At 40.3% G+C, this 21,107-nt stretch overlaps 1 protein-coding gene across 1 annotated transcript in view; it reads left to right on the top strand.

Moving 5' to 3' along the window:
- The first annotated feature begins 9,228 nt into the window (after window positions 1–9,228).
- RAB11FIP2 (RAB11 family interacting protein 2) overlaps window positions 9,229–21,107 on the top strand; it is a 32,099-nt gene continuing 20,220 nt past the window's right edge. The window contains exons 1-2 of the mRNA XM_077784715.1: window positions 9,229–9,790; window positions 20,594–21,036. Coding sequence (XP_077640841.1) covers window positions 9,438–9,790; window positions 20,594–21,036 — 796 coding nt within the window. The 5' untranslated portion in view covers window positions 9,229–9,437. The remainder of the gene's footprint in view (window positions 9,791–20,593; window positions 21,037–21,107) is intronic.

Genomic DNA, 21,107 nt, shown 5'->3' with positions numbered 1-21,107 from the left:
CACTCCAGATTTTCAGTCAAAACTGGATGGCTTTTTGACCAAGGAGAGCTGGGAAGTAGGCTGGGTGCAGGTTTCCCAGGTGAGGCATCTGGGCAGGGCAAATGTGTTCACCATGATGGTCCCTATGACCAAGGATGCACTGGGGCAGGTCAGCCCTCTTCCGCTGAACTAGCTGGCAAAGCCAACATCAGTAAATGAACCAAGGCAAAACCTGCCTGAAAAGCAACGCTGATGCTCTGGGAAACCATGTCACCTGTGCCTGGCTGGGTGAACTGCCCCCTCTTTCCATCCTGACTCACTCCCTGTCTGTGCTTTCCAGCAGAAAACATAACAAGGGACCCAGGTAATCTGCTTTGTGCAATCCCCCCAGTGCCATGCACAAACTAACTCCTCTAACCTCTCTTTTACCTCTTTTTTCTTTTTTACACACTTAAAATTTCAGTCTTGCCACTAGATAAAAGTTCGCTTTGGGAACATATGCTGGATACTTAAATGTTGAAGCAAATCTCTGTTTCTGCAATTTAAGTCATTCCAGGGATGACCCTGTGAAGTCATATCTTGGCTGGGATGATATTTAAGTTAGTATTTACAACTGCCTGTGAGTTTTGCTGAGTAAAGGTTATTTGCACAGTAATATTAGTCCTGTTCCTCTTTACTCAGCACTGTCCAGCCATTACCATGCTGCTCAAACTCAGCACCTGTGCAATTATCAGCTTCTGTGACATCTTGATACTGTCACTAACGATGGAAGGATCCAGGCAGTGGCAGGATGCTGCACAAAAGACCCTTCAATAAATAAATAGCAAGAATATCTGGTTGCCAAAGTGAAGCATTTAATCACATAGGCTTTTCTATCACTGGAAATGAAGGCAGACATGCTGTTACAGTAATATGGGGAGAGTAAAAATGAGATTGAGCAGCAGCAGCAAAGAAACAAAGGAGAAGCTGAAGGAAAACAAAATATGGAGATGATTTAAAATCACTTATGAGACCTGCGCCTGCTAATGCATTTTTTCAAATGATTATGACTTACAGAAAATACATTCAGACATCTTCTTCTCATTAGAAACACTGAGTTGAAAAATATATAACCAGTATCCCAGTGTGTTCCCCTAACATGAGCTTTTGAACCACAGCTACGAAGTTGCATCCAACATTGGTATGCCTTAATATCATATGTTGCTGCATGATGAGACATCTGTGTTCTTATATGGACAATCATATTACCCTAGCATCAGCAATAGTGTTTCTAGAGAACAATTCCTGATGTGTTAGCATGGTTTCTATCTTTATTGAAATATTTTATGCTCCATCTTTGACTTCATAATTTTCTAGCTGATGGGAATTTCAAAAGAACTGCTGTAGAGAGCTTTTACTGTCACTCACTGCTTTTTCAGTGATTGATAGGCAATGCTGTCAAACATCAACAGAAAATGAGGATGCAACATTGGTTCAAACTGTGAAGATACAGTGAAAACTCTGAGGTAATGACAAATCACTTTTGCTAAAGCACCTTTTAAAGTGGTGGTGAAGAGGCTCAGAGGGTGATGTCAATGTCCCAACATAGTTAGTGGTGACTTTTTTAGTGAGGTTTAACCAGAAAGAACTCTGGTTGCATACTTTCAGAAGCAAAGACAAAGGAATATAAAGAGCAAAGCAACAAGAGATTTTAACACCAGGCAACTGTTCTCATTTTTCTCATTTTTATTTACTTAGACTCCAAAACCAACTAACTCTGCCTGTGTCACTTTGTTTTCCCAGGCAGGTACACTTTCTGAGCATAATTCTAAAGTGAGAGTGGACAAAGCGACAGAAGAGCCTCAGCATATTCCTAGTGTAGGGGAAAGGCCTTCAGAGCTGCAAATAATATCCAGAGTCTAAATTCTGCTCTCTGTCATTCTGGGGAATATTCAAAGTAATTACCCCACTGACTTCAGTGTAGTGATCCTAGATTTATATTACTGTAAATGACAGCAAAAATTGGACCCAATATAGAAATAATTTATCTAAGGCCCTAAGTATAGTTAGTTGCACAATTCAATCTGTAAATAATGCCTCTAATGCACATATGGCTAATTTACATCCAGACTATGAGAACATATCCAGTGCTGATTTCCTGGATGCTTAAAGCACTAGGCAGTGCCAAAATAAATCTGCAGTATTCCCAGAGCCCTTACAATCCTTCCAACTTCTGGGGTTGGAAAGAAGATGCACTACACACATTTTGGAAAAGTGAAATTCTATCTGCTATATACTAGTTATTGGATAATTCTTACCAAAAGGGCATAGAAGGTTGTTAAGCAGCACTCCATGTCTACTTGCAAGAGCTCTGCAAGCTCCCTCCTCTCAAGAAGTTGTTTTTATCTAATTTGTCTCTTACTGGGAGCAGAATTCTAGGAGCAGCTTGAGTTTTCTAAGAATAAACCACATTTGAAAGATATGAGGGTTTTAAGTAACATTGGAGAAGAGCGCTTGGAGTATATACATTTAACATACATAAAAATTAACTTCAGCAATTTGAGTTAGATTCCTTCTCTAATCACATATTTATGTTAAGACCTCACTGAGGCCAAATTGAAATTGATATTTGTAGGAGGAAAGATGATATAAAAATCTGAATTATTCACCAGCTTGGCAAGAGAAAAAAATTCTGCCAAAATACCAAGTGTTGTTCTGGGCTTTAAATGAGCGTTGCAATGTGGTGTGTGAAGAGTTAGAAAATCCATGTCCTGCTGTACCTTGGACTTCAGAGGAGATGTGTTTAGCCCAAGTGTAACAAATACATCAACCTTTCCTTCCTTCCTTCCTTCCTTCCTTCCTTCCTTCCTTCCTTCCTTCCTTCCTTCCTTCCTTCCTTCCTTCCTTCCTTCCTTCCTTCCTTCCTTCCTTCCTTCCTTCCTTCCTTCCTTCCTTCCTTCCTTCCTTCCTTTCTTCCTTCCTTCCTTCCTTCCTTCCTTCTTTCTTGTTAATTTATTTACCTTTTTGGCTGGTTGGTTGGGGTGTGGGTTTTTTGTATCATCAGGGGAGAACTCTCCTGTTATGAACAAGCAGGAGAGTGTTGAGACCCTGCAGTTAAATGCAGATTAATCACGGCTGCCTCAGTGCTGCAGGCGGATTCCATTAGACCCTTCAACAACAGAAGAGACACAGAATAGTTCTCTGGTAGAAAATCCCTGGGAAGAAGTTTTGGGGGCAGCTAAGCCTGGGAAAAACTCTTGAAATGAGCAGGAAGTTCAAGTGTGTTTAGTTAGGACTAGACTTCAATGAGGACTCATTTAGTCACTCATTTAAAGGAGCACACCATGCTTGAAGGGAGTAGGTGTTTTACCCACTGCCACCTCGGTGCACAAACAAACAAGGCAAATATAACAATTTAATCTTCATACAAATAATTCAATTTATTCCGTCCTCACGTGGGAACCTAATGATGTTGAATGTGTGGGTCCTATAAAGCCATTTGAGGTCCAAGAGAGGGAAAAACAATTAGAGAAGTTCAGAACTTACCTCACAAAGGACTCTTTTTAGAACATAATTTTCTGGTATTTGCCAAGATTCTCCTTAAGGGAGTTGATAAGTTTGGAGAATTTGTGAGGTAATGGTCTCTGAGATTGTTGGAGACCCATAAAGAATAAATGACCTAGAGAATAAATGCAGGAGTTATTTAAATACAAGAAAAGTACCTATGAAGAAGCCTCATATTCAAACAATGATAAAAATATTTCTTATTTTTTCTTCTTCTGGTTCATTAAGAAACCAGAAGGGTCATCATTTTGAAGTTGTTTTTTTCTATTGTTAATGTTTCTTAGGTTCAAGTCAAGCACAAAAATAAATATTATTCTCTGCAAAGATGACAAAATTATCCTTGATTATCCCTGTATTACTTATTTCCAATTCCAATGCATAAAAGTTCTTTAAGATGTTTAGTCACTGGACAGGTACCAAAACCAGGAAAAAAAGTTTATATTTAAAACTAAGAATAGATGCTATATAGCCAATTTCTATTTCTAATTTACTGCTTCATTTTAAGCTTCATTTTGTGTTTCTGTGATTTTTTGAACAGGTACTTCTCCAATGGTCAGTTTGGAGGTTTCCATGAAGTTTAGGTGAGCCACGGGTAAATCTGAATTTAGCTCTTAGAGGTTAGTTTTGAAAGAGTTTCGTGTCACCGGTGCTGTCCCCTGTGGAGGTATTGCTGATGACAGTCTGAATTCTATCAGGCGTGGGGCAGGAGGTACCTCATGGCTATGTCAGGTTGGAGGAGCTGGAATTTGCATGATGGGGAGGCTTTGACAGAAGAGAACAATGGTTTGTGCAGAAGCTGCTGAGAACGAGGTGTTTTCATGTTTTTAAAAGGCTGAAGTGAAATCTAACACAGACAGCTGACTAACATCTTGAGACACAGGCAATTTGGGTCAAACCTGGGTGACTGGCAAGTTTAATTATAGTATTTGATGACTGCTTTACAGCATTTAAGCCTCTTTGAACTTCACAATGGATGAGAGTGTTGAAAGGCTGTGAAACATGCTCAGCTAAAAATGAACGAAAAAGATGATGCTTCCAACACTCTTAGTGGTACCTGGCATTTATTTGAAGTCTGATATTGCACACAGGACTTCCATATCTGGTTGAAAGTACTGGATTTCTATCAGAACAATGGACAATCCTATGGCATTTGCCTGATTTCAAGCCCCCACGCCCCTTTTCAGAGGCACATTTCCTTTGCTGTTTCTTGTATGATCCAGTTCCTTGCATGAAGGCAAGAACACAGGTGAAGAGTGAGGCAGGGCAGAGACAAACTGCATCCTAAGCAGATAAATCCACAGCTGGCTGGAGAGAACAGTGCAGAAGAAATTACAGTGGCAGTACCTGAGAGCTCAGGACCATTGAGGGTTTTCAAGACCTACCAGAGAAAATTCAGCCCTAGTGTTGAGGCCAAAGATCTCCTCCTTCTGAGCAGATGTGCCACAAGAGTGAATGTGAAAGGTAAAAGAAAGCACACAGAGCAGTGTGCCTAACTGACCGAGCCTCAGCAAACCTTGAACATTTTGGGTTGCAAAATCTGGGGTGAGAACAGAAATTTCACGAATATTCTTCTAGCTTTTAATAATTACATCAAAATACTTCCAGCATAATGAATTCTTCTTAAACCAAGAGAGCAGACAAAACCAGTACCTTGAGAAAAACTTTCCAATTCACAGCAGTTTGAGCCCAGCTATTTGATTTCTGCAGTCAATTAATTCTAGTGAATTCCTGAAGAAGTCACTAATTGAAAAAATAATGATAGCTAAGATAAAGCTAACAGGCAACAGTATTCAGTCTCAAAAATTGCTCAGTCTTTCCAGAAAACATTCTGGACAGTTGCAACAGCTACTGAAAGTTGTTCAGCAAGGCAGGAAGCAGAAGCTTGTCACATGTTGAGACAAAAGCAGCCTGTTCCTCACAGCAATGTAACATTCAAAGCAAACACAACGCCTGCAATCTGCCAACTAAGAATTATTCAGCAAATAATTTCAAAGAGGAGATAGCATTTTCATAAGAAAAAACAACAAAATGTTTCCTACTTCATAAACAGAAATCAGGGAGAAATCAAGTCACAAATTAGCTGCTACAGTTTACCAGTGTAAACACAAATGCTCTGACCCTCTTTAGCAAGTACACAACTGGGAATGAGAAGCAGAATGTGGAACTGTCTCAGTGGCAAAGGCAAAAAGATTTTCTTGCATTTTCAGCCAGAATATCAAGGCTCATGTTTAATCAGATGTACTGTAGGCTCAGGAGGGAGAAATGAGAGGGAATTACAAAATACTGAAATTGAAAAAAATCCACCATACTTCTTGGAATTCCCTCTTAAAAACAAAACAAAACAAAACAAAACAAACAAGCCAGTGTTACCTCCTGGGTCAGAAATGACTGGAAGGATGGAGATAGATGGCACACATGATCTTTAGGGGTCTGTATTAAATATACCATACATATCACATTGTTCTGTGATTAACAATTGTTTTTTAAACTTGCTCTCATCACTATCTGCAAGGAGATGGGGTGTTGGAGGAGCCACCAGGAACACAGGACAGCTATTGCAAATTAGAAATGCAGAAACACTTTTCTGAGGCCACATATTCCAGATTTCATGGTTTTTTCTTCATCAGCAAGAATTCTGGGCTTGCTTTGCTCAGCCTTCTCCAACACTACACAGGGGTGGCAGAACAGGGAAAAGGGACAGGGCACAGAATACTGCAGGAACTACCTACCATCCACAGGGAGAAATCCTTTTTATCACAGTGTGGCATACAAAGGAGCTACATTTGACTGCAAGCTCCAAATATAATGTTTAGAGCTCAAAATCCTCTAAAAGAAATGAAGGACTAGAAAATTGATTATGAGACATCCTCAGAGGGAGTGGATTTGGACAGAAAACATGATACAGCAGTGACAGTGAGTTTAAAAGATTATTATTACTGAACAACAGTGGATATCTATGGTGCACTGAAGGAATGGTACAGTCCTGTAACCAAAATGGTGCATAGGAAATAAAATGGATTTACTAATGTAATATTCACTAAGTCATGGACAGTGATGAGCAAAAGCTACAGTGCGTACAGGCACTGAGCAGTCGTGGTGGCTCAGTGAATGAAAATCTGAGTAATTTCTGGATTAATGCTCTAACACAGTGCCAGGGGACACTGTGTTGCTGGAGATATCATTATTTCTCTGAGATATTTTGTCATTTATATCCCACGCTACATTCCAGAAGATGACAATTACCCTATTCCAAAGAGGACAAAATCAAAAGGCCAGCTTTCAGCTTGACCCTAGAGGCGTGTAAGAGGGAATAAAATATATCTGGTGCACCTTGGAGCAGGATTCTCTTCAAGCACAGGGGTGGAGGAGTTGAGGGGGCATGTCCCCAGTGCCTGCTCCACCAGCTGAGCAGAGAGGAGAAACATGAGAAAGGGGAAAGGTTCCACACTCCTCTTCTCACATGCCAGATTGCACATAAGGAGTAGAGGACTAATAATCTGTTTATTTTTGAAAGCAGGAAAGGCAGATTGGGTATTGCATTGATATGTGGTCTGCAGCAGTACAAAAGTTCTTCCACCCTCCCCTGTTCAGCTGTGTGCCCATGTATTCCAGTCAGCTTCTGTTTAGAAAGAGACAACAACAAGAAATTAGAGAATACCAATAAAAGGCAAGGAAAAAGCACAAAACCTGCCTCTTATAAAAACTCATTAAAGTTTTCCTAAGATGCAGCATGCAGGACATGATGTTTGACTTAAATTTCTATTAAATAAATACATTCTGCCTACCTAAAATTAATTTCTTGTTCTGATTTGATGAGTTCATCATGCTTGGTTTCTACTTAGTTCAATGAAGATTATTCTACTAAAACAGAATATGTATGTGGGAAAATTAATTTCAGAAATATTCTGATGTACATAAGTATCTTTGGTTTCCAAGAAGAACCCCGTGGCTTCCCCCCATGGCCTGTCTCCTGCAGAACACTGGCACCATAATCTCCTCTGGCTCTTCCAGCCCAAAATACTCTTTCCCCAAGCACAGCAGCTCCTTCTGGGAGCTTCACTGTGAAACATCTGGGAAAGATACCTGAGGATGTGGAAGAATGCAGAGCAGGGGAAGGGGTTTTCAGGTGAGGGGATGGTGATTTATCCCAAAGAGTTGACCTGCAGCCTTAATTGACCATTAGTATCTCAGCATCACAAAGCAAAGCAGACAACCATAGCACTTGTAATGCTTTCAGAAACGACTATCCTAAATGATCCTAAATTTACACATTTTTGGCCAAATATGATTCCAGGAAACATATTGAAGTTACCATTTCCAACTGGACCATCTATTTTCCTTATCAAGACCAGTCAAATACAATGTGGAAGAGGAAAGAAGTGCCAGCTCTGTGTTAACTATCACAGCATGCAGACAGCTGTCATTGCCAGCCAAAAATTGAGCATCAATTAAGTATTTATTAAAATTGTGCACAGAGATGACATGAGCCGGGCTCAGGCTAATGACTGTGCGTAGATTGGGGATCCCTCCTTTTTGGGACCCCGGACAATAACTTGTTTGGCATTAGGTATTTTGAGTAGCCTCATACTTTACTCTCCCTAATGGTCTTCAGCTTTAAATTTTTAATTTCCTGTAGGTCTCAGTATATGAGAAGGTCTCCCAAGGTTTCTTTGCTCACTAACTTGTAAGCTATGGACCAGGGACTCATGAGTGAGGGATGGTGGGTGAAATATTATCTGACCTGGCTGCTGGTTTTCCTGCTTTTTATGGTTTGCAGGGATGGGATACAACTTGTAGCTCTATTATTTTCCCTTTTTTTTTAATAGAAACGACGTTAATACCTGTGACTTCAATTACAGGTGCACAGTGTGCGAGTGTCCGTGTGTACCATAAGCATGTCCTCAAAACATCTTGTATAATATTTTTATTAATATTTTTATATTTTGTAATTTTCACTCTCTCATTTAAATGCAACAGATTTGCCAGGGCGGATGGACTGGGCTGAAAAAATAAAGACGTTCCCGAAGCGGTTTGGCAGCACGATGGGCTCCAGAGCAGCACCACTCCCGGCTGGCTCCGTGGCCACCCCCGAGCCGCTAATATTGAACAAAAATAACAAAAACAGGCGCCTTCAGCCGAGCACTCTCTTCTCCAGGGCTCTCTGCTCGATCTAGGAACAAAAATAGCGACGAATTAATTACCGGGACGGGTCTCCCAGGCGGGAGGCGGCCCCGGGAGCCCGGCGCTCCGTCACGCCCGGGGCACCGCGGCCTCTCCGGCGCTGCCCGCGGGTGCTCGGGGCGCTGGGCAGCGCAGCCCGGGCGGCCGGGGAGCGGCGGCGGAGGGGAGCGAGGGAGGGAGCGAACCCTGCCCTCTGCCCTCTGCCCGCCGCCCGCAGCATGGGGAAGGCGGAAGCGGCGGAGCCGGCCCGTCAGGCCGGGCGGCGGCGGGGGGGCAGCGCGGCGAGAGGCTGAGGCGGCCGCGGCGGGGACGGGCGGGCTGACGGAGCCGGCAGCGAGCCCCGCGGCGGCACCGAGCCGGGACGGGCAGCGGGAGGCCGCCGCCGGCCTGCGGGGCCCCGCGGCGGAGCGGCGCTGCCCGGGGGATGCCCCGGGGGCGGCGCGGGGCCGGGCCGGCGGCAGCGGCGGCGGGCAGGGCCGCGCCGGGCGCGGGAGGGCGGCGGGGCCGCGGCTGCCCCCGGGCCTGCGGGCCCCGGCCATGGAGCCGCGGCCGCGGCTGCCGGGCACGGGCGGGACCCGCGGGCTGGTGAGGGCCACCCGCGGCCGGCAGCGCTAGGGGAAGGAGCGGCCGTGCCCCTGACAGGTGTCTCCGCCGTAAGTGCCCTTACGCAGTCCCTCGAGGGCTGACGGACTTTGCGTTTGCTATTGCTGCTGCTGCTGCTGCGGTCTTCAAAGATGATGTTGGCGGAGCAAGCCCAAAAGTGGTTCCCAACTCACGTGCAAGTTACGGTCCTTCAAGCCAAAGGTCTGAAGCCAAAAGGTAAAAATGGCAGCAACGATGCCTACACCATCATCCAGCTGGGCAAGGAGAAGTACTCCACCTCGGTGGCCGAGAAGACGCTGGATCCCGTCTGGAAAGAAGAGGCCTCCTTCGAGCTGCCTGGACTACTCATGCAGGAGAATCCAGAAAAATACATCCTGTACCTGATTGTCATGCACAGGTCGCTGGTGGGGCTGGACAGGTTTTTGGGACAGGTAGCCATAAGTCTCAATGATATATTTGAAGACAAGCAAAGGCGGAAGACAGAGTAAGTGATGGTTGGTTTTTTAAATTATAATTTGTATTCCTTGGAGAGTTGCACTTGGGGAGGGTGGGAGATAGTAGCCTTACTATCAACGTACGTACTTTGAAATTAAATTAGTACATTCCTGTCATTGATTTTGTGTTCAAATCTCTTAACCTATACAGTTATATCATTGTGGCCTGACCTCTTCCAGAGACGTTTACTGTAATCAAAGTGCTTATTCTGCACAGGGAAGAATTGTCAATAACATTAACTTTTCTGACAAACTCTTGTGTGTCACATGAACTCATTACAGTCTGTTTATCTAGGCATTTTTCTTTATTCTGCGCAGGACCATGCCCCCATTCATTTCCTACCTCAGTTTGAACCATGCGTGAAATTCAGATGCCCTGAAACCTGGTGTGGTTCTCTTTAAAATTGTTTTCCTTCAGTCGTTTCAACCACGCGTCTTTAAATATTTTATATTTATGTTTTAGTGGTCAATGAACTGTGACTTAATGGAGGTTTACCACAAGAGCACAGTGCTTTGCTGGTCCTGATTAATCTTAGGCCATGATCCCAAAGGCTACACTTTGCAGGAGGCCGCTGCTGAGAAGACTGAAGAGAGAATTCAGCTCTTGTCATAGCTTCCATCACTTGACATGAGCTTCCATCACATGACTTAAGCTTTTGTCAAATAAAATAGTGTTTGCCAGGAAGTTCAGGCACTGGAATGCAAAAAAAGGATTTTTTTTTTCTTTAAAGGCATCATAGTAGTTTATTAAGTTGAACTGTACTTATATAATTCTCTGAGTTTTTCAACTAAATGAGTAAAGTTGTTATAATTCCTAGACAAAACATGGTTGCCCAAAGGTGTTTGGTACCAGTGTAATTTATCCTCCGTGTGTGTAACTCAGACTGTAGGTATGAGAGTACTTCAGGCATGCCTTTGACTCCATGCTCTGGGTTTGGCGTAGATGTGCTTGTCCCACAGAAATTGAATCAGAACAGCATGGAGAGCTCCAAGTGAGCAGATCTGTCTGCAGCGGTTAAAAAGTTCCTTCCCAGGTGTCTTTCCTCCTCTAGTGTCTCTTCAGAAGAATACAAAGGCTCCTGTGCCTAAATCTCAGCTGTTAAAATTAAAGTCTGGTATCCATAGTGATGGTGGGTCTGTGGTGAGGTGCTGGACTTTGCATCCAAGCCACTAAAAGACTGGTGTTGCTTGTCTGTCTCTGACTGTGCCAGGGTTGGACCTCCAGCAGCATTGGCAGCTGGAGATGGAAATCCATATGGTTAACACCAGGCAGGGCTTCTTGGTCAGACAACTGTTCTGCAGAAACCACCTCAAAACCTGGTCCACATAAATGTGTGGCTGAGGTTGAAGAGCACCAAAGACAAGTCCAAGCTCTCTTTGCCTTGGTGTTTGTTTTTGTAAACTGAACTTTTAGCAAAACAGTATGTTCGCAAGCCATATGATAGGAAAGAAGAAGTCTCTGTGGAATCTCTTGTGGGTATGCTGCCTGGAGTATTATGCTTTTTAATTTCTTACCCTTTTAGGGACAAACCAGTTATCTTGATGCAATACATGGTAATGCTTGTAGCCTTAGGGTCTTAATTTCTGTTAACACTTGCTTCAAGAAGTTTCACTGCTCTTTAGAAATAGATCTTAAAAATTCTTGATTCATTAGCTGTAATTATCTTGCAAGTCAGTAGTCAACTGCCTTAGTTGCAACACCTAGCAACAAGGTGAAAAACAAGGTGAATGAATGAGGGAGGAACACTACTAAAAGTAAGACTAAATCTAGATAGAAATATGTGTTCAGAAGCTGGAGTAAAATATGTAAATTATTCCATTATTAATGTGAGTAACAAAATTTCTTTTCCCTTGAAGAATAAACATAGGCCCCTGCACCCGGTTTAGCAAAAGTAGTACTGGAGTCAGTCTTGCAAAAGTATTCCAGAAATTTTTAAGTGAGGTAAGTAACACAGTCCTTGTGATAGTTAAACAAACATTCAGATCTGCAGTATTTTTATAGAAAGTTATGCTTAGCAGGGCTCCATAGGTGTTTTTATTTTCTCATTTCTTTCTCTGAAGTGTGAGAAAGGAACTCCTGCTATGTAGCTGTGGTGCAGTTCCTCCCAGAGCACCGCTGAAATCCCCCGGCTCCCGGGAACGCCGCGCGCTGCCTGCGAGCTCTGCTGCACGAGATGGGGGCCTATGGGGAAAGTTTTACAAACAGCCTAAGTCCTTTCTTCAGAAGTTACTTGAGCATTTAAGATTGCAAATCTTATTAAAAGTTGATGGGTGTTAGGCTTCTAAGGCCGAGCAGCCGTACTTGTAAAAGTCTTATGTAAGTGTAAAAGTGCGCTGGGCGGCAAGTGGGATTTTTGGCAGCGCGTTCTCGCTTAATACTGATTTAAATTCTTACGAGGAAGGAGCCACTGAAAGTCCAGTTTTCCCCTTGGTGTCTTTAGGTGCTTGGAAACCTCAAAAATGTCCTTTCTAAAACTCATTTTCAAAAAAAAAGTAACTCTGAGTTCTTAAGTTTAGATGTTTTTGAGAAGTTTTTGTGGCTGTGTGCCCTCGTGCCATGCGGGTGTGTCGTGGCTGTCTCCTTTAAGCTTTCGTTGGAGACATGGATGCAATATTTGTTCGTGTGTGTGGGACGAAGGCAAACTTTCAAGAATAGATTTACGAATGCAATCTCAAACAAAATGCTCTTTTTTCCCTCCCTCTTTATTAAATCCTTTTTGATAGAATATATTCCTATTCCTGTGTTGGCAGTAAACTAAGGGTAATATATTTGGACCTGAAGACTTTCTAACTGTGAGTGTGGTGTGGGAACTGAGACACCCAGCACCTTTCAAAACCAAGTCCAATGTCTTTGTTACCAAAGCATTCTGATGGTTGAAAGCTATATTCATTGTTTCAGAAACACTAATCTGTTTTATTAAGCAATGTTTTTACTTTCAAATATGTTCAACAGGCTTGTGCTGTTATTAAATCCAGAGTTATTTTCTTATGTTGATGTAACCTTAACATTTCTTGCTTTGTTTGGGGATGAATGAGATCCAGTTATTTGATGAAGTGTCTATTGGTAATATTTCTACTTTTTAATATATTTAATAGCTTCCTCTTTCCAACACAGCTGTACATATGGTGCTGTAAGAGACAGACTCAAGAGTCACCAGGGTATTGCAAAAAAGATATTTAATATTCTGCACAATGCTGAACCCTGTCAGCAATTCCCTAGTGCTTTTTTAGTAAGGAGGTATGAGAAGTGAAGGCTACCAGCTGATTCTGAATCCCTAGGAAGACCATGGGGTGTGTGACATTTGGCTTTTTACATATTTTTTTAATTTAATGTTTTATAATTTGGAAGAAATAAATTTCAAAAATCATTTCAAACTCAGGAACATTATGTTAGGGAATTTTTTTTTTTCTGTGGAGCTTTTTTTGTTGCTTGTCACATCTTAAGATAAATACTCCCTGCAGTAAAGTTTTCAGGCAGAGGCCTCATGATGGGATTTGTCTTGTGTTCTAAGCAACTTGCTCTGGCTCAAGACTTAATGAAACAATGTAGGCTCTTTACTATAACTTGATAGGGAAAATTTTGTATGCAGCATCATACGATGCCCTTTTCCTTTCTGAAACTGATGATTTTTCAAATTCTTAAAAGTAAAAATTGCTGGAACAGTTAGATCCAGATGCAGCTCAGATGGTCCCTCACTAGATCTCTTCCAGAGACCTCATCCAAGCATCTGCAGCATCCCAGTTCATTTTCTTTTTTTCCTAGTGTAGAAATGCCCGTCATACTGTGAAAGTTTGTAAATTTGTCTCTGACATCTTTCTGTAGTTGGAAATGGACATGGACTTCTTACTTCTGCTCTTTTTCCAGAGCTGAAAACTAGGCTCCAGATGCTGAAAGATTTTACTGAGGATTTTTAACACTTCAAAAAGCTTTGGAAAAAATGCTTTAATGGAAGTGTATTTAGTGTAAGTTTTCAAATGTTGCATTTCTGACATGGCTTTTATTTTTGCAATAACATCGCGTGGGTTTTTTAATTCATGCTAAGAAGTTCATGGCAATTGTTTCCGTCTGCTCTTGCAAAACAAATATACCTCTTCTACTCACTCTCCATTTGAAATGTAAATTATGATCAATGAACATATTGTTTTAAAGCATATATGCTTTTTTGTAGTAATTTCAATTCAGTTATAATTCACAGTTGCCTTAATGCTGCTCATAATCTGATTGCATAGCATCAAAACAAATTTTTAAGTTACCATGAAATAAAAAAAAATACTCATTTTCTGACATGTCTTAATTTACTGAAACATTTTTAAGTTGTTTTTTACAATGACTCTTAACTTTCCCAGTGTTATTTATTTTCTCTGCTTTTGCTTCATCCTTGTTACTCTCTAATTCCACTCTGGTTATTGTCCTTTCCTGGACGTCTCATTTTATTGTATGTTTGGCTGATTTAAGATGTAACACTTGTTTGGAATGCTATAAATTTGAGAAAGCAGGTGATGTAGAGTTATTATTTCTTATGGAAATGGTGAAGGAGGCATCTTTTATTTGTGATTTAGTTTCTCTTCTCCCTGGGGTCTGTAATACCTCAACATCACTCCCCTCCACACACACACACACAAATTGCAGCAGTTGTTAAAGAAATGTTTGCTTGAGCATAATACAGTGAAGGAATCTTATCCATTTTTAAAGATACTTCTCAGCTTCTACTGATTATTAAAAAAAGGGTCAAAACCTGCTTTTCAGCAAGCAAAGGAAAAGAACTCATGGTTGACCATGATCAGTACCCCTGTGTGGTAGGTACTGACTTTAGTGCTGCTGAGCTTCCAGGAAGATATGCAAATGGTGTGACTGTTTCCAAATTAATGTGAATTCTTTCTTTGCAGCTTTTGTCTTGGATATAAACTCCCTCTTTAACTGCCTCTGCTCTGTCCTCTCTCTCATCTGTAGCAACATAACGAGAGGGAGGCTTCAAATACATCTGGAATTATGAACAAGCAAACAACTAGTAAATAGATAATATATGGGCTCAGTGCTTGTTAATGAGTGGGAACCATTTTAATATTTTTACAAAACATAACACACTATTATATAGTAATTTTTAGTCTTTAATTTAAACAGGAAAAATGAGAGATGAGCTCCAGTAATAGTGAAAATGGCAGGATGTAACAGAAAATGTCTTTATTGTGGCTAAAGCAAGAGAAAAATCTTGTTCCGTTCAAGTCAGAAGTGGGAAAAGTTGTAACATAGACATTTGTTAAAGACATAGAAATAAAGAGCAGTCTGGAGATTCCGTACAGGTTGTCTTGTTGTACCACTCATTAAATGGGAAACAAAAAAAAAAAAAAAGGAATGTGAGTAGTGAAGAACAAAAGAGAAGGATGGTAGCTTTAGCTTTATGGACTTATAGTGATGTTTCCACATTATTTAGTAATAGTCTCAGCATTTACATTTTGACAACAAATCCATGCACATCCTCTCAATAAGTCATAACTCTGAGTCAGTGTCTTAAGTGCCATCTGTATTGAAATGCTTCTCCATTTTCTGTGCACACATATTCAACTCAACTGGCCTTAATTCTCATACCTTCAGTTAGTTTGTTTCTAACACAGAAGTATTCACACATAGTCTTTAGCCAAAATAATAAGTAAACTAAGACCACTTTAATGACTGATTCCAGTTGATGTTAGCAAACCCCATAGTGAGGGTGTTGTGATAGCTGTCAGTTCCCATATGTTTTGTGGTGTTACAGTGTCACTCTGTAGTATTTATTTTAAACTGCTTTCAATATCTCATTTCAGTTGGCTTCCAGAAAGTAAGAGTATTCATCTTTGTGAGTGTCATCACTTATTTAAATAAATAATTTCTTTTCTTCTTAATTTGCCTTCATACACGATGTAGTCTGTGCTCAACCCCTTGCCTCTTAATTTTCCTACTTGCTGACTTTTGGGGCAGCCTCTCAGTATGGTATCAGAATGATTTATCACAAAACATACTTCTGCATTTTTCAAAGTGCATACGCTGCTAAAATGAAAATGTCAGACAGTTCTGGGCTTTGCATGTTTTTGTTTTTATCAATTAACTGTGGGCATTTATATTAGTAGGCTTTTGTGAAGCAAGTTTCTTCAATGTATCTAGCTTAACAGTAGTCATCAGCTTCATCTCTGAGAGCTGATGGGTATGTTCTATCATTGAGATTCTGATGGTCTTTTATAGGGGTAGGTTTGGAAGAATCTGCCTGTATAGAAAATTCTCGTTAAATGTGTAGCAGATCACGGTGCTGATTTTTGCCTGTAAAATCAAGGTTAGAAGCCTTGGCAGATGCTGTGATGATTATGTGGCTTTTTGCAAAATTTCTTCAGTAATTTGTGAATTGAAATAAAGATTTTGCAGAATTCTTTGGGTTTTTCAGCAAAGCAAAACTAGATCAGCTCAACGGATAATTACTGGTAGAATGAAGGCAGAGTGGTGTATCTGAGAAGCAGAAAGATGGGAAAATTCCTTCAATGCTTTTCATCTTTGGCACTGTCCAGAAGACAGAGTTGGGAGATCATCTGTCATGCACAGGATGAATGTGCTAGCTGGAACACTTAATTCCTGTTGAAATTGGTAGATAAGTTACTCAGTGTTTTTGGAAGCTGTCAAAATATGTAATTAAAGTGTAATTGGAATTAGGTAGTGCTTTTTCTTACCCATGCTGTCAGCCCATCTAGCTCACTGTTACACGGTGAGCAGAACAGGCTGAGTGATGCTTCTTCAAAAGAGGGAGAGGGATAAGACTTGGAACTGTCAGATTCTGAGGCAGATTTGGAGGACAAATAGAATCAGAAAATGGGAGGAAAAAACCAGCTGAAAGTCTGTAGAGCACTAGCTATTTAAATGAAATAGACAGGCCAGGGTTTTTTAACTTGCTAATTTGTAGTAGCTTATTGCCGTTTTCTCCTTCACCTTCCTGTCTGTCTTCCCCAAGGTGAGGGTTCATTACTGGTAAGGCTGTTCAAGTTAGGAGAGCTTGCTTTTTGTACCCCTAGTTATAGATGTGGCCAAAATAAACTAATCTTGTAGTGGGTAGAAAGTAGCCATGCTCTTCACATAAGGGTTTAGCTTTACTGGGCTGCCTGGTCAGCAGGATTTTTCCTATTTAGCCTTGCACATTGAGCTTCTCTTTGCACATTCAAGAAAATTGTCAGCATGCAGAGGGGCAGTTTATAGAATACTTAAAAGTAAAATTAACAGAAACCTCTGCAAGACAGGCAAAACCCATTAGCACACTGAAAAAACAGATGAGAAAGAAGCAAGGGTTGTTCTGATGGAAGCCATCGGGAAAAAGTTGAAATTAGAGGGTGTATGGAGGACATTGCCCTACAGAACATTTGAAGGTGAGAGCAAGAAGAATGAATGTGATTCCAAAGGCAATAGGGCTTCCTTTGAAGTTGGGAAAATTTGCCAGACTTTGTACAAGGTCTGTTTAAATAAAGACTGTCTGCAAGACTGGATGTAATATTTGGTTATTAAGTAAAAGGGCATCTGCTCTCATAAAAGCCACCCTGTTTTGTTCATGTATATTATTGGCTATTTTCCTACTTTGTACAGGCTTTCTATAGAATAAGCTTATGGCAGTCTGACAAATGGAGCATTTATTGTGGCTAAAAGTACTGTAAACAAAACCAAAATAGCAAGTTTTATTGGCTTTTATAATACATTTCAATTTTTTAAATTGGCAGTAGTATAGTGGAATTTAGTGTTTTAGGACCCAAATGTTGTTATCTGAAAAGAGCGGACTTCATTTCCCGATTCTTTTTTCTCTCCTATATAGAGCTGTTTTTTCTATTTGCTGCTCACGCCCATGTGTTGTCGAAACAGATTCTAATAAGAAACATTTATAGTCTTAGTTCCTCATTCACGTGCAGCTCCACATAAATGCATTGCCTGCATTTGTTCTCATCTGTTTAAAAAAGTAATTAGTTGCCTTTGAATTTTGAAGAAAATCATGATTTGAGTCTGCTTCTCATATTGTCTCGTTATGAACTGAAGCATATGGAACCTTCATTATAAGTAAAACAAGATAAACTCTCCAAGGTAACAAAGAAACCTCCTTGAAATGCCTATGAAAATTAAATATCTGTCTTTCATACAAAGATTTGATCCAGCCATCATTATTCAAATAGAAATTCCATTGAAGACCAGAGGAATTTTGCTGGAGTAAAAGAGTTTATGATTAAATTCTGCTGGAATCAGTAGCAGTGTTGAACCTGGTTCCAGCGGGACCTCCTGTTGTCTTCCTAGGGAAAGTAGAGTTTCTTTGTTTTCCCACCTGAACTTATTTTTAATGTCAAGATCTTTACAACAGACTTTGAAAAGAAATGTAGAACCTATGAAGGCAAGGTATTAGCTGTGGGCTTCTCTTTAAGAAGAGGTAAAAGTCAAAGTAGTTCATGGCATTTGCCCTTAGCAGGTGAGTGCTGGTAATGACACAGCATTGTTGATGGGTGATAAGAATGCCAATAAATTGTTGAATAAATTTTTTTAATAAAATAAGTTCTTCCCCATAGCAAAAGCTTAAGAATTTATGTCTTATATTTGTTCTAAAACAAGTTAAGTGTCATGGATAAATTTAAGGTTTTGATCATTCAGAAGGAGAAACAGAAAATTCACCATTTTTATCAGAGAGAGAGTATTAATATTTGAACCCTTTGAGGAGAAGGAGAAAGGGAATGTTGTGTTACAGTGTGGGCTGAGCTATTAAATTTGAATGTCGCAAAGTGAAGTCCTTTCTCCCTCCTGCATTTCTTAAACCACTCACGAGCCTTATTTGTGCTGGTGTATATGTTTAGTGTGTGGCTGAGGAGCCCTGGCAGGACTTCCTCAGGTCCAGGATGGTTTTTCTTTGGGGTTTTTTATCTGCCCAGGAGCTGTCTGAGCCAGGCTTGCTCATTATGGCTGGGTACTGTTTGTATTTTTTTTAAGGGAATATATGAACATATTTTCATTTAGAGAAGAGCTTTAATGAAAGTAGGCTATCTTATCTTCCAGTTTTTGCAATATTATGTAGCACAAAGGCAATTGACTTTTGGTTCTGTTTTCGTTTTCTGTAACAACTCTATATATGACTTAAAGTGTTTCTGGAATCGGTTACCAAAGAATTGAAGCATTATTAACTAAAAGGAAAAACAATCCATCTTCTTCAGACACATATTCCAGGTTTTGTATTTCACTTAAAATATATAAATGAAGTTACCTCACAACAGAAGAAAACCAATTTTCCTAAAGATTTAATTATTCTTCACCTGGTTTGAGCTTCTGAGTCTACTGGTCTGGATTTGTGTTGTTCATTGTGAGAATAGAGGAGGTCTGATATTTCTTAATTATTTCGTTTTAGTATGAAATATAAAATTTTGTGAACATCACAAAGCAACATCAAAAAAAAAAAAAGAGGCAGTATTCTTTATCCTTTTATTAAGTGTTTAGTGTGTCACTTTTGGAAGTATTTTCTCAACTCAAAACATGCAACATCTGCCTGACAATTTGATTACACCTGTCACCCTTAAAATATATTTATAAAATTGGAAAATAAATTGAGGGCTATTTTTCTCCTTTCCTGACCTTTTTTCCTATATTTTGCAGAATTGAATAATGTATGTATAAGTGTATAATCCATTTTGTATCTGTGTTAATAGGCAATTTAATTTCTTAGTCTCTCTAGTTCAAAAGTTAATGGTGGTAAGGCATTGTTGGGGAGTCTGTGTGCATGGATTTCTCCTGTCAATGGGTTTAGAGCACTTCTTTGGAGCTGGTGGATCTGAAATATGCCCTTGTGACCTTTTGAAATAGGGAAAGGCTCTTGGTGATGGTTGTGGAAAAGGGATTGTGTGTTGGTCATTCATTTAGTTGAAGCTGTGGAGGGAAGACTGAGCCATAATTCTGCAGATGCTTCCGTGGGACAGTAGAGCACAATAGGGAATGAATAAGACACTTGGATAATGATAAAGCTTTTGCTGGACCTGGCAAAGAAGCACACTTGGCTTTTTGAAACGGATGATCACACTTTTGATCTCTTTTCAAGGAGTGGGGATTTATGTCATGGTTCCAAAGGAAATATTTCTGAAGTGAATCCTGCTGGTGACCTGCAAAAGAGAGGATGCTGTTGGATACACCTACGTGCTCAGTTGTGCCTGTGGGGTTACTGTCAGCATCCAGAGGGGAGGCAGTTGCAGAGTTGAAATGGTAGCTGATTGTTCAGGGCTCTTAGATATTTCTTAGCCAGCGTTGCTGCAGTTGTCATAAATCTTAACCAGTGCTTAGAAGGAAGGAAAGGGGGGAAAATGTTTACTAGTGTGTAAACCTGAGCAAAATCCAAGGAGAAAAAGTTACTAGATCAAGTAGTTGCCACATAGAATACATTAATATACATCACTACTAAATAAAGGACACTTGAAAACTATATAAAAAAGAAAATATATCTGTATTTATAATTAAGTACATAAGCAGATGGAAGCCCTTAACTTTGTTGATGTTTGGTCAGCTTCCAGAGTTGAATTTGATTTTGAAACAGGTGAACACTAAAGAGCTTCCTCTTGCTTAGTTATTTAGTTTTGAAACAAATATAAACAAAGAAGTTGCCTTTGAAAAGAAATATAAACAAAGATTTTTAGTGCAGGAATGGTTAAATTTTCATATAGAATTTGGGTTTTCATACTTTAAATTGTTCTAACCAGATGCATTAACCAACTAACAGGAGTGTAATGATAGCCTTCAGAAAACACAAATTAATTTTCTCTCTTTCTCCTTTAAGGTGGTTTCCCCTAGAATCCAGACAAGGGAAGAGAACTAAGGACAGAGGAGAAATAAATGTCAATATTCAGTTTATGAGGAATAACATGACAGCAAGTATGTTTGATTTGTCAATGAAGGACAAAACCAAATCCCCGTTTGCTAAACTAAAAGACAAAATGAAGGGTCGGAAAAATGATGGGACGTTTTCAGATACATCCTCTGCAATCATCCCAAGCACTCACATCCCTGATGCAAATCTAGAGGTGTGTAGTGGGGAAGTGCAAATGAAATCCAAACCAAAAAAACCTTTCCTCTTGGGACCTCAGAGGCTGTCCTCAGCTCACTCCATGTCAGACCTGACAGGAGCACATGTCTCCTCAGAGAAGATGAAATCCAGCTCTGTTGGCTACACCCATCTTTTCAGGCGTCAGCTGGAGTCCTTTGGTTCTGTTGATGAAGGGGGTAAGTAAAACTCATGACCATTACAATTACAGCTCACAGCTGTTAGACTATTCAGAATCTGTTACTTCATT

Source organism: Lonchura striata, chromosome 7 (assembly GCF_046129695.1).
Source record: "Lonchura striata isolate bLonStr1 chromosome 7, bLonStr1.mat, whole genome shotgun sequence".
Lineage (NCBI taxonomy): Eukaryota > Metazoa > Chordata > Aves > Passeriformes > Estrildidae > Lonchura > Lonchura striata.
This window is presented reverse-complemented; position numbering and strand designations above follow the sequence as displayed.